The 12,759-nt window shown below is 49.5% G+C and overlaps 1 protein-coding gene across 1 annotated transcript; it reads left to right on the forward strand.

Annotated features, from left to right (window-relative positions):
- Positions 1-267: 267 nt before the first annotated feature.
- KRT2 (keratin 2) lies at positions 268-7,705 on the forward strand. Its single transcript, XM_017669853.3, has 9 exons — positions 268-854; positions 1,862-2,076; positions 2,434-2,494; positions 3,271-3,366; positions 4,042-4,206; positions 4,522-4,647; positions 5,434-5,654; positions 6,740-6,774; positions 6,870-7,705. Exons 1-9 carry the CDS (start codon positions 318-320, stop codon positions 7,208-7,210), a joined length of 1,797 nt encoding a protein of 598 aa, XP_017525342.3. The 5' UTR covers positions 268-317; the 3' UTR covers positions 7,211-7,705.
- Positions 7,706-12,759: the final 5,054 nt, after the last annotated feature.

The raw sequence follows: 12,759 nt of genomic DNA on the forward strand, positions 1-12,759 counted from the left end.
CTGATCTCCTCTTTTGATGATTTCATAGAAATCGAATTGCATGATAGATGCCCAGATCAACAGGAGAAATTGGAATCAAAGCAGCTTTGGGATGGAGCCTATTAGTAGAGTTTTAATGGTTATTAGCTTGATAATCACTCACCAGGAGTAGCTTCCAGGCAGACCAAACCCATGCGTTAAGTGGGCCTACACCCAAGCACACCCACGCCTCGCTGGCAGGTATATAAGAGGACCCTGACAGTCTCAGCGGCTGAGTTGAGTCTCCAGCCTTACCTCCTCTCAGGAATCTTCAGCTTCCCTTGCTGGGCAAAGGCATCATGAGCTGTCAGATCTCGTACAAATCTCAGGGATTCGGAGGAGGAGGTGGAGGAAGATTCCAGGGCTTCAGCGGAGGCTCGGCCGTGGTCTCTGGTGGGAGTCAGAGATCAGCTTCTGGTTTCTCCTGCCTGAGCCGCCATGGCGGTGGCAGAGGGGGCTTTGGTGGAGGTGGCTTCAGCAGTCAGAGCCTAGTTGGGCTTGGAGGGACCAGAAGCATCTCCCTTAGTATGGCTGGAGGAGGCTCCAGTGGTGGATTTGGGGGCAGAGGAGGTGGCTTCGGAGGGGGCAGTGGCTTCAGGGGCAGTGGCTTCGGTGGAGGTAGCTTCAGAGGGGGTGGTGGCTTTGGAGGTTTTGGGGATCCTGGGAGCTTGGGGCTTGCAGGATTCCCTGGTGGAGGTATCCATGAAGTCTCTGTCAACAAGAACCTCCTGCAGCCTTTCAACGTGGAAGTTGACCCAGAGATCCAGAAAGTGAAGTCTCAGGAGCGGGAGCAGATTAAAAATCTCAACAACAAATTTGCGTCCTTCATTGACAAGGTGCGTCAAGAGAAGATGGCTCTGTCTGATGCTCAGGAGACCCTCCTTCCAGGCTAATTGAAAAGTGAATGACAAAGATCTGTTTCTTTCAGATACCACTGCTGCGGTCTTACTGGCCTGTGTTACCGGCAACATCCAAATGGGAAAGATGCCGGCTTCGCGGCTACATCTTCTTTAACAGCCTGCAGATAGGAATGATTTGTGCCTTTGGGTTTATGGTTTCAGGCTAAATAAATACCACTTAGAGAAAATTTTGAAAAATCACAGAAACCCTGATATAGACAAGAAACTGGCTGGCCAGTTCAGGCCATGTGACAGAGCAGGTTTGGAAGGGATTGGGAAGACATCCTCTTCTGAGATAGTCTTCCTTTCCTTGGAAGTTACCACTCTGTTAAATCCTGGGAAGCAGAACCTGAAATATCTGCTTGGAGATGAATGAGATTCCAGCCTTCAAGGGAAGCATTCCAAGTTTTGTGACCCATAACATCTTTATTGGGGTCACTCAGGAGTGTAGTAGCATTTTCTCCTATTTCAAAGCAAATGAAGCTGCCTAAGGAATTTACAAGGCTCTCAAAACCAGACTGAGGAGCCACGCCCTCCAGCGCGCTCACATGCAGCACCTTCAGGTGCAGTGACAGTGTATGCTTGCTTTTGTTTCTCCCAAGAATTTACGGGACCTTTGCCAGGAATTCAACTAGGATGGAAAAGGGAAATGGCCTGGAATCTTGGGAGTAGCTGCAAACAAAATAGTGGGCAGTGAAGTACGAAAAGAAGTTCTCTGCATGGAGCATGCCAGATGTAACCTTAGGAGTCTGTAGAACTTTTCAGCTGCAGAGGCAGAGAGCTCTGAAGCTCTGCCTGGCATTATCTGGCAACCAGCTGGTGAGGACAAAGCTGCGTAGACTGCTCTGCATCCGGAAGCTGGACCAGAGCTGACTCTGGTGGGTGTGGCCTGTTGGCAGGAAGGGCAACCGAGGGCTCATGTACTGTCCTTCTGGTCACTGCAGGTGCGGTTCCTGGAGCAGCAGAACCAGGTGCTGCAGACCAAATGGGAGCTGCTGCAGCAAATCGACGTCAGAAGCCACAGAGTCAACCTGGAGTTCAGCTTTCAGGAGTACATTGAAAAACTGACAAATCAATTGAATGCACTCTTGGCAGAAAGAACATCGCAAGATTCAGAGCTGAACAACATGCAGGATCTCGTGGAGGATTTTAAGAAGAAGTAGGTGTCAGAGTAAACACTGAGTGAGAAAAATATTGATCTGAGTTGTTGGATCTGTCCCCCAGAAAACCACTCATCTCCCAGTGGCGTTTGTGGTGATAAAAGGGAGAGGCATCTGAGTCTTTGTAGACTATTTGTGAGGAAGATATTTAGGGCTTTAGAAGTTGTGTTTTGTCCATATTTGAGGGTTAATTTATAGAAAGCATCCTCATTTGATATATCATAGTTTCAACTGAGACAGTTAAAGAGTGCTTAATATTGCCAGAGGATGAAGTATTTGGGGTGAGTCCAGTGGAAAAAGGGAAAGAGTCAACAAACTAGAACCAATATAATGGCTGTGTCCCTGGGTCCCAACAGGTATGAGGATGAAATCAACAAGCGCATGACTGCTGAGAATGAGTTTGTGACCCTTAAAAAGGTGAGAGAGAGAACGTCATGGCTGGGGCGGGAATGAGGGTGTTTTAGGGGCCCATGGTGTCCAAACAGGCTGAGAAAAAGCAGTAGCCAGGGGAAGGAGTGAGGCGTGTCCATGGTTGGTTTTACTGGCAACCAAAGTGTCTCTGTAGGTTAAGTTTCTGGAGTTGTTCTGGAAATTGGCTAGAGCATTTACCACCAATAAGCTTCTTAAAGTGCCTATTGGATCATGAAAGATAAAAACACAGAGAATGCTTAATTTTTCTCCTAAAGGGCTGAGGAAGGAATGGACTTCTCTTAGAATACCTGCCAACTGATAGGGTCAGTTGTGCTGGCAAAGGCTTGAGTTAGAAGGCAAGTGGGTTCTCAGCCTGGTGCCTACAGAGGCTTTGGTGTAAAAGCCAGAGAATTCGGGAGAGGTGGGCTGGACAGATAGGATGAGTTGAGGACTGCTGAAAGCCACTGAGACCATTGTGCCCCACAGTGGGAACACAGTGTCTCAAGCTGGAGGGAGAGAATGGCTCACAAAGCTTGGTCCCATTAGAGCTCCGACAGTGTCAGGAGACACGACCAGTGAAGTGGGCATGGAGCCTGCAGCATTGTGGACTCCAGGCCAAATGGGTTCCCTTGGGGACATGGCTCCCTGAGGTGCGTGGGATGCTGGAGAGCCGCTCACAGTGACTGGCTGGGGAAGGGTGGCCAGGAGAGGGTAGGACCCATACCCTGGGCAAAGGAGGGGGAGGCATGAGTTTTACCAGAGGCCCCTAACCTTCCCTGAAGGATGTGGACAATGCCTACAAGGCCAACGTGGAGCTACAGGCCAAGGCAGGCATGCTGAACCAGGAGGCTGAGTTCATGAGAACCCTCTTTGATGTGGTAAGGAGGCTATTCCTGGGTAGATTCTTGCTTCCCACCCTTCCCACCAAAGGAAAGTCCTTCCCGTTTGGTGGGAAGTTGGCATGAGTGGGGTTTATGGACTGCCTAACTTCAACTTGTTATCATTTTGGTCCATTTGGGAGCTTCTATGGTGTAGATATAGTGGGAGAGGGGATTTTCTTCTGATACCGTACAAGTAGGGCTCAGGAAATCCCAGGACAATTTCCCCTCATTCTGTTCCCCAAATGTCCAGCTCCCATTAAGAAGAGACTTATTCTTTTCCGATTCCATGTACTACAGATATCAAAATGCAATATTCTCCCTGGTCTCTGCCCAAAGGCACGCATGTGACTTCTGAAACAGGAAATAAAATTGAAGGCATTTGCCAGTGGCTGGTTTCCTTCTGGGGGCATCAAACTGTATTAAACTTATCAAAACAGCATAAATGGTGAAGGCTGCTAAATAGGAGGCTCAGAAGCACAGATTCCTCTCCTATAATTCTCAGGACAACCTTGACAGAGGCCTAAGAATGGTGGTTATATTGCTTTAAATGCCACCCAGTGCATGCTTAGTGTAGGAATCTGTGTATTTGCCTAAGCCTGGGCATGGGGCTGCCTCCTTACTGCCTTTGGCTGTGGGCAGGGAAGCCGTGGCCAGACCTCCCGTGTGTTGCAGGAGCTGTCCCAGATGCAACAGCAGATCACCAACACCAACGTCATCCTGTCCATGGACAACAACAGGAGCCTGGACCTGGACAGCATCATCTCTGAGGTCCGTGCCCAGTATGACGAGATTGCCCAGAGGAGCAAGGCCGAGGCAGAGACCCTGTACCAGACCAAGGTGGGTATGAGGAGAGCAGGGGCCTCAGCCCCTGCCACCAGGCTGGGCTTCACCCCAGCCAGAAAATTATAAGGTTATGGGTGTTTTTGTCTAATGGAAGTTGGGCATCATTCCCAAGAAAGTGTGCCCATAGTACCCCAAATGCCCTCAATAAAAAATGGCACTGAGTCTTCTGTGGGTGTGAGATGGTCCCCCACCTCCCATGAAGGCACCATGGCATTCAGCTTGGTTGGTCCTCCCTGGACCAGTATCAGACTTTCCTCAGCCCAAGCCAAGCTTCCTCCAAGCTGCAACTGCCCTCCTCTTCCTGCACAGTACGAAGAGCTCCAGGTTACTGCTGGGAAACACGGGGACAGCCTGAAAGAAGTCAAGATGGAGATCGGTGAGCTGAAGCACACGATCCAGAGGCTGCAAGGGGAGATCACCCATGTGAAGAAGCAGGTGTGGCATGGCCCTGAGGACTGGCACTGCTCCACGGGCTCAGTGGGGCTCAGTGTGGGGTGAAGGTTCTATGCAGGGGTGTGAGTGCATGTGTGAGAGAGGGACAGGGGAGAACCTAGGAAACTAAGGCAAGCATATGTTGTTCCCAGTGCCTCATGTGTAACATAATTTAAGGCTTATAATAAATTTTAGAGTGGTCTGAGAGCCCTTTTAAAGTAAGGATGAGGACAGGGCCAGAAATGTGTTAACCTCTGATTGTTTGCACAGTGAATGGGAACAAAAACAAATGAAGCAAGAGGTCACTTGACTTGCGGAGGATGGCAGGTGTAACTTCCCATCTATGCTTAGCACAAGCCTTAGGCATTGCCTGGCTGTGTGACGGGAGGCCCAGTGGGCTGGCGGGAGGTGGCCTGAGGCCATAGGTTAGCTTTAGAAGAGATAATGTGGGGTGGAGAGTTGACTCCCTAAGCAGCAGTTCTGTGAAGCAGTCCACATAGAATGTTTTCCTATGCAGCTATAAAATGGGGTAATGACTCTGGGCCTGTACTGTGAGGATCAAAGGTCATTATGGGGAAGTGTAAGGGCCAGTTAAAGGTGATTTGGGAAGATGATGGCCCAGAGACAGCGGCAAGTCTCAGCACAGTTGTCTTGCATTAACTCAAGGGAGACTCAGCACTCCAGGGCTGCTGATTCTGGCTTCCCACACCCTAAACACTTCTGCTTCCTCTCCCCTTCTGCCAGGCAGACTCTCTGTATGAACAGAAACCTTGTCACCTTCTCTCCTAGTCTAAGAGCCTGCAAGAAGCCATGGCAGATGATGAGCAGAAGGGAGAGCACGCTCTCAAAGATGCCCAGAACAAGATGGCTGAGATGGAGGATGCTTTGCAGCCGGCCAGGGAGAACCTGACTGGGCTGCTGCGCAACTACCAGGAGCTGCTCAACATCAAGCTGACCCTGGATGTGGAGATCGCCACCTACCGCAAGATGCTGGAGGGCGAGGAGAGCCGGTGAGGGGCCCTGGGAGGGCGGAATGGTACCCTGGCCCATGTTCCCCTCTCTCCTAGAACCAGGGCTGGAGGCAATGGTAGAGAAAGCAGAAGTGGGGTAGGGTCTTCTGCTGGCTGAGGGCTGTCATCCCTGAGTTCCCCAAGCAGAGATTCAGGCATTAGTGTACAGCCCGTAGATTCATCAGTGTGGATGACTAACAAAGCAGATTAAGTTAAACTAAGCAATAAGTTAATTTTGGTCTTTTCTGAAAGAGAGAACAGAATGCTGTGAAGACAGGTTAATCCTAGACAGTCTGAATGAAACATTGGTCTCTGGGTCTGCAGGGTGAGGAGCCTCTTCTCCCCTGACCTTGTGACCCAGAGTGGGGAGATCGTGTGTTGGAAGGTGCTGCCTGCCAAGGCATGACTGGCTGACAGCTCACCTGGAACAGATGCCAGCCTAGTTCTTTGTAGGTTTCTGGAGTGACAAACAGAACCATTTGCTAACCCCCAAAAGGGGAACCTTTTCTCCTGCTGTGGTCTGGGACCTTTGTCAGCTAGCAGCATCCCTGGTGATTTAATCTGGGAAAAGCTACCCCAGGCCACCAGCAAGCCAGGATGATCAAGCCTCTTTGCTCGGGCTATTGCTCTCTTCTGTCTGCTAGGCCATGCCTCCAATCTCCAGCTTGCTAGAGGATGTGGGAAAGATTTCAGATGAAGCAGAGGAGGGTGGAGCAGGAGGCCGGTATCAGGAGGGTGCTGCAATTCTTTCTGAATTAAATGCTCATAGTGCAGCCTCATTTCAAGATTCCTGGCGTGGCTTGGATTCTGAATATCAGACTCTAAAAGACAGTTAAATACAAAAATGGGTTGCAAAGTCAGAAGTGAATTTGCTTTTTGATCATTTTTGCCAAAGCAAAAATTTGAGATGGATTAGGATGCCAGTGATGCAGAAATGTGGGGCTTGCCACATCTCTATAATCTGGCAGCATGAAGAGGTGGGCTCTGGAAGGCACTGGGGACTGGTTTTTTGGGTAGAAGTGGTAAAACACGTACACAGAACCCAAGTGCTCTGCCATGAGCTGTTTTCTCTCCCTCCCGGACAGGATGTCTGGAGACATCAGCAACAACGTGACAGTGTGTAAGTGTCTAGGAGTGCTCCCGTCCTGTGGGTGGAGTGTGGGGAGGCAGGCTGAGGCAGTGGACCTGCTGTGCTAACACCACCTCTCTCTGCAGCGGTGACAAACAGCACCGTTTCCTCCAGTATGGCGTCCAATGCTGGCTTTGGAGGCCGTGGTTCTGGAGGTAGAGGATCCAGTTCTGGAGGAGGAGGCTACAGCTCTGGAAGCAGCAGTTATGGCTCTAGAGGCAGAGGACAGATCTCCAGTGGTGGCGGTGGAGGGGCCTCCAGAGGCGGCTCTGACCTGGGAGGCAGATACGGTTCTGGAGGTGGCTCCGGAGGAAAATACAGCTCTGGAGGCAGTGCTCGAGGAGGTTCTAGCTCTGGAGGAGGACACAGCTCTGGAGGTGGCTCCAGAGGAGGCTTTGGTTCTGGAGGGGGAGAGCTCTTGCTCTGAAAAGGATGGTTCTGGCTCAGGTGAAGGCTGTGGTTACAGAATGACCTTCTCTATTGGATAAAGAGGGAGTCCTGCCCTTGACTGTCCCACTCCAGAATGTAGAAGCCTGTCTCTGTACATTTAACTGACAGCAAGTTAAACCTGTCATCCATCTCTGATGGTATTTTGGGGGACAGAGATACCCACATACAATTTTTGAAATTTCTTCTCTCCAGTTCGATTAATTGGAGTCAGTGCCACCCTCTGCCCCCTGGGGAATAATCTGCATTGTCTACATTTGTGCTTCCAGCTCTGCCCTCTTTCCTGGCCCCTGCTTACATTGCCCTTCTGGTGGGCCTTTTCCCACCAGGTAGTCTGTTGAGGACCTCATCTCAAAGCCTGTGTCTTTCCCCAGCACTCTCCCTAGGAATCATGTTTCTGGGTATATATTCCATCATATTGGCTCTGCACCTAAAGTGCTGTGGTCTTGGTGTCTGTACAATAAATTTCATCTGCAATTCATAGCATGTGATGTGTGTTTAATGTCAAGCCTTGGCAAAAGTGGGCAGCCAGGAGATGTTGTTACTCATTGTTGTCTAACTTAAGGCACCAGAAAATGGAGAGATTGGAAATGATAAAACAGAAGCTTCCTGGAGGAGGGATATGTCGTGCTGAAGCAGTGTAGCTTGGAGAAACAAGGGTGTTTTTTCTGGAAGTCTTTATGAACAGGAAGGGATAGCCCTGGAGTCAGCAGCTGGGTGTGATATTCTCAGGAAGTATTTGCCAGACCTGGGGAATGTGATATTGACAGGTGGTTGACAAGAGGATTTGTGGAAAATTTTCCCTCCTAGAAAAAGACACTCTTTTGAACAAGCATTTTCCAACAGACTGCCAGCCCTCTCTGCCCTTTCCAAGGAGAGCTCTGATCTGAGACCCTTTCTCCTCCGGGCAAATCAGTGGAGCCCCTCATGTGTCCATCCAGCCTGTCTGCCGCTCTGAGCTTCCAAGACCGAATTTCCTCAACCTGACCTAGGTCCTGGGCTTTCTAGGTCCTCACAGGTGGGGGTTCTCAATAAGGTTGAAGGAGAGTATTTGGGGACGTCTCTGGAGGACTCTAAAGTGATCTCCAGAAAAATGACTGCAGCCTTCACAGAACACTCCCCTGCTTCCATCAGGAAGTCCTCCACACATTCAGCTGATAATGGCTCCTCTTTCCCCCTCAGGCAGCAGCTCTGTGGGAGCCCCTCCTCCGGACATCTCAATCAGGGCAGCTGCGTCTATGGGTGTCACGGTGATGTCAGTGCCTCCCCCAAAAAGGCCTTGTCACCTGGCAGGGGCTCCCTGGGAGCTCAGGAAAGGCTGGGCAGGCAGGATGGGCTTGTGGGCTGGTATCGGATTGGCCGGAGTCACTCAGCCGAGAGCCGAGAGCCGAGAGCCGGTGGTTTTGCTCCGGTGTGGCCAAGCCTCCTGTGTGTAGTGTTCAAAAGGCAGCAGATGTGGCTTCAAAGAGCTCAGAAAAAAATGCTGGGGGATTCTTTTCTTTTCATTCTACCTGTGCTTCAAGACCTCAATAAGACCTTAGTTGAGTCTAGAGTGTCTTCCTGTTCCTAGAAGTTGTAGAGAGAGGTTTGAGAAGTGCTACAATGAGGCATTAATAGAGAATAGATGGTTTCACCTGTTCCCAGACCCAGCCAGCCCCAGGTTTGAGGAAGCAGGGCACAGAGCTTTGCTGCCCTCAGGGGGCAAGGTGACAGTACACGGGGCTGACTGCTCTAAGGTGAAGTGCTGCTCAGAGGGGCTCAGAGCTGCGCCGGCCTGCTCAGGTGAGAGAGGTCTGCGGAAGTGAGGGTGCGGGCGGGGAAGGCTGTGAGGTGTACAGGAGGCCAGGCTGTTCTAGGCTGTACATACCATGCAAATGTGAACATGACCTTAAATGGGGCCTAGTGTCCCAGACATTTGGGCCTGAAGGGAGCTTTAGCACTCAGTGAATTTGAACCTCCAGTTTAGGTAAGGAAACAGTTAAGGCCCAGGGTGGGCCTAGAAACCAGACCTCCACCCCCGATTCATGTTTAAAGGCTTCAGGATGGTGAGCTGTCCTGGTAACCTTGTGAAGGGAAGGAAGGCGAGGCAGGCAAGGTGGCAGCTTTTATTCCCACTGCGCTTACTGCCAACTCTCAGGGGCGTGAGTCTCCACCCCCTCTCTGGTTCCTGCTCCTCACAGCCTCTCCACCTGGGAAGGAGGCCTTCTTCTCAGATCTACTCAGACAACTGCTACTTTCATGTTGATCTCTCATAGCAAAGTGAGCCTTGTAGATGGACTCAGAGGCCTGAGGTGTGAAAGGAATCTGGTTCTAAGCAGGTATTGGAGGGAGGGGCCATCTGGGCAGGGGGGGTGGAGCGGATTTGCCTTTCCTCCCAAGTATTGCAGGGGACTTGTCCAGAATCCGGGTCTCACCCCTCTCAGCAGGGTCTCTGGCCATCTTCCACCAAATGTGATAACTGACTTGTCAGGTCTTGGGCTTCAACAGAGAGATGTGCACAGGCAGGAGGGTTTACAAGCTCTATTTCCACAGGGAATGGGGCTAAATATTTACATCCTGATGATGTTGCAGAATATTTGGGATACCCTCCCTCCTGTGGTTCCCCCCTTTCTCTGCCTGTGAATCCTGGTGTGAATTCAAACGAGCCTTTTTTCTCCCCTTCACCATCTCTTCCCTAACAACTCAGATGAGAGTACTTGGACAGCTCACCTCATCCAGGAAGCCCTCTTGGGTGGAACACTCCAGCGTCTACTTGCTGTGAAGAGGGGAAGGCCTTGCACTGGGGATTAGGAGACTTAAATGCTAACCTTTATCTTGGGGGAATCTCTGTGGGGCACTGGACTAGTCATTTCTCCTCCCAAGGCTCAATTTCAGCCCCAGTTAAAGGAGATGGAATGAAATGATCTACAGATTCCTTCAGCCTAAATTCATCTGTATGTTTGAGGAAATCTCAACCAAAATCACAGCAAGATTCTTTTGTAGAAATTGATAAGGTTATTCAAAATATATTCAGAAATGCAATTGTACTAACCAAAGTAATTCTGAGAAAACAATGTTGGCAGACTCAGGCTACTTGATTTCAAGACTTATAATACTCAAGACAGTGTGGTGTTGGCTAAAGGATAGATGCATAGCTTGATGAAATAGAATAGAGAGTCAGAAATAGACTATAACCGTACCAGAGGAAACCATAAGAGAAATTCCTTGTGACCTTTGGGTTAGGCAACGATTTCTTAGATAAAAACACTGAAATCATGAGCCATTAAGAGAGAAAGACTTAAAAGTTAAACTTCAGTTTCATTCTCTTACATGTAGCTGTCCAGTGTTGCCAGCACCAACTGTTGAAGAGACTGTCATTTCCCCATTGTATGTCCATGGCTCCTTTATCGTATGTTAATTGACCATATATGTTTGGGTTAATGTCTGGAGTCTCTATTCTGTTCCACTGGTCTGTGGCTCTGTTCTTATGCCAGTACCAAATTGTCTTGATCACTGTGGCTTTGTAGTAGAGCTTGAAGTTGGGGAGCGAGATCCCCCCCACTTTATTCTTCCTTCTCAGGGTTGCCACTCTAGAAAACTCACTTAGAGTTTTAAAGACAGGTGCTAAGGATCCTGTCCTTAGGATCCCTCTGAGAGTCCCTCACCCTTGCAGTTCTGGGCAATGAATAGAGAATTAGAGAGAGGTTGGGCTCTGGGTCTTGTCCTCAGGAACCTTTCTAGCTGTTGGGTAAGACTGACACACACTTGGGACACAGGTAGAGACATCGAATTAGAGCAGACAACTGGTACAGTTTGGGGAGTCTGGCCAGAGAGAAGTGGCTGGATTGAGATGTGACCAGAGAAGGTTTCCCAGGTGCCCCTGTAACAGGTTCACGAGGAGGGGAGGCCAGAGTTGGATGGGGGGAGTGAAGGTCACATGGGCGAGGGGCTGGTTTCTCATCTGCACTCGCTCACTGCACTGTAGAGTTGGCGGTCCCATTGTGAACACAGGCTTTCAGGCCTTAGGGAGTGATCTCAAGGCCTGTGACAGCAGTTTGTATTTTTGCTGAGACACAGGTCTGAATCATGACTACCCCGACATTGGTGTGCTGGAAAGAGTCAATTATGGAGTGATTCTGGCTGGAATACTCAGGATCCTCATCACAACACAGTTTTGCTGGTTTTTACTTATCTTGCCTTGTGAAGAAATTTGCAAAGGGATAAAACCTTTGTGTCCAGTGAAAAAAGAAAAGATTGCCAAATGCCATTGCTGGTACTGAAACTAAGGCCACCTAGAAAATGATTATGCTTAACTAGAAAATAGCTGTTTTGTATAAAAAAAGAACAGGAGGTTGACCTTGGTAATTGCTTGGTGCAACCATATTAGCAGGGTAGTATGGTTATATTATAATATGTAATACAGAAAGGGCCATAATCTCTGCACAGGAATAGAAAAGTGGGATTGACAGACTGCCTGTTGGCAAACTAGCACTCTAGTTAGTGAAATAATTACATTTTTATGGTGGAGATTATATATAGTGAGTATATTTGGGATTTGGGAACTGTGAAACACTTGGGTCACATATGTTGGTAATGTCAAGGGTCTCATGAAATCAAGTGTCTGCCCTACCCTCTAGAATTGAGAGTTGAGCTTCTGTCTTATTAATTTATGACCCCAGAGTCTAGCACAGTGCCCAGGACACAGCCCTCAATAGAATGCTGTTTAGTGAATGAATGGATGGATGAATGAATAGCCCAGGGGCTGGATAAACAGACAGATAAATATGGCCTGCAAAGCTCTGAATGGGGGGTCAGAAGAACAGCCCAGGGAATCCTCAAGGCTGGGCCTGTGTTTTGTTGGGTATCGAAACCCCTGAGATTCCTATGAAGAAAGGGATCATGAAATATTTGCCATCCTCAACTATTTGAGCCTTGTTTTTCTCATTTGTGCAATGTGGCTCATCATATCTCCTCCCCAGGCTGACTAAGAAGAGTAAATGAACTCGAACATGTGATCAGCTCTTTTAATACAGTAAAGCACAGTATCAGTGTCAGCCATCATGAGTGGTGGCAATACTATTATTTCAAGGTCAAGGGGGGTGGTGCGGGGAGAAGGCAGGAACAAAGAAGTTAAAGTGTGCAGGGCAGCCTGGCCGTGCAGATAAGCAGAGGACCTGGGAGAACACAGTGGGGGTTGGCAACCAAGGGGTTGGGCCTGGATTCCTAGTGGGCTCATCTCCCATGATCCTGGCCAGCCAGGGGAACAGCTTCCAGGAGCCCTGGGAAGTCAGGCTGCAGTGTCTCTTCCTAACCACATAAAAGCAGCGGAGCGGCACATCTGATGCTAGCTAGTACAGTCTGAGATCTCCCACAGATGACGCTGCCAGTTAAAGGTCTCCTTCTGCACCCCCGCAATCCAGCCTCCCTGCTCCTTGGGGAAGGGCAGTTGAGCTGTAACAAACCTGCCAGCCAAGATCTTTCGAGGATAACTTGGCCAGGCTAGTCACCCCATGCGAATTAGATTAGGCTCAAATTATATGAGCAAGGCTC

The sequence above is a fragment of the Manis javanica genome, chromosome 10 (assembly GCF_040802235.1).
Source record: "Manis javanica isolate MJ-LG chromosome 10, MJ_LKY, whole genome shotgun sequence".
Taxonomy (NCBI): Eukaryota; Metazoa; Chordata; class Mammalia; order Pholidota; family Manidae; genus Manis; species Manis javanica.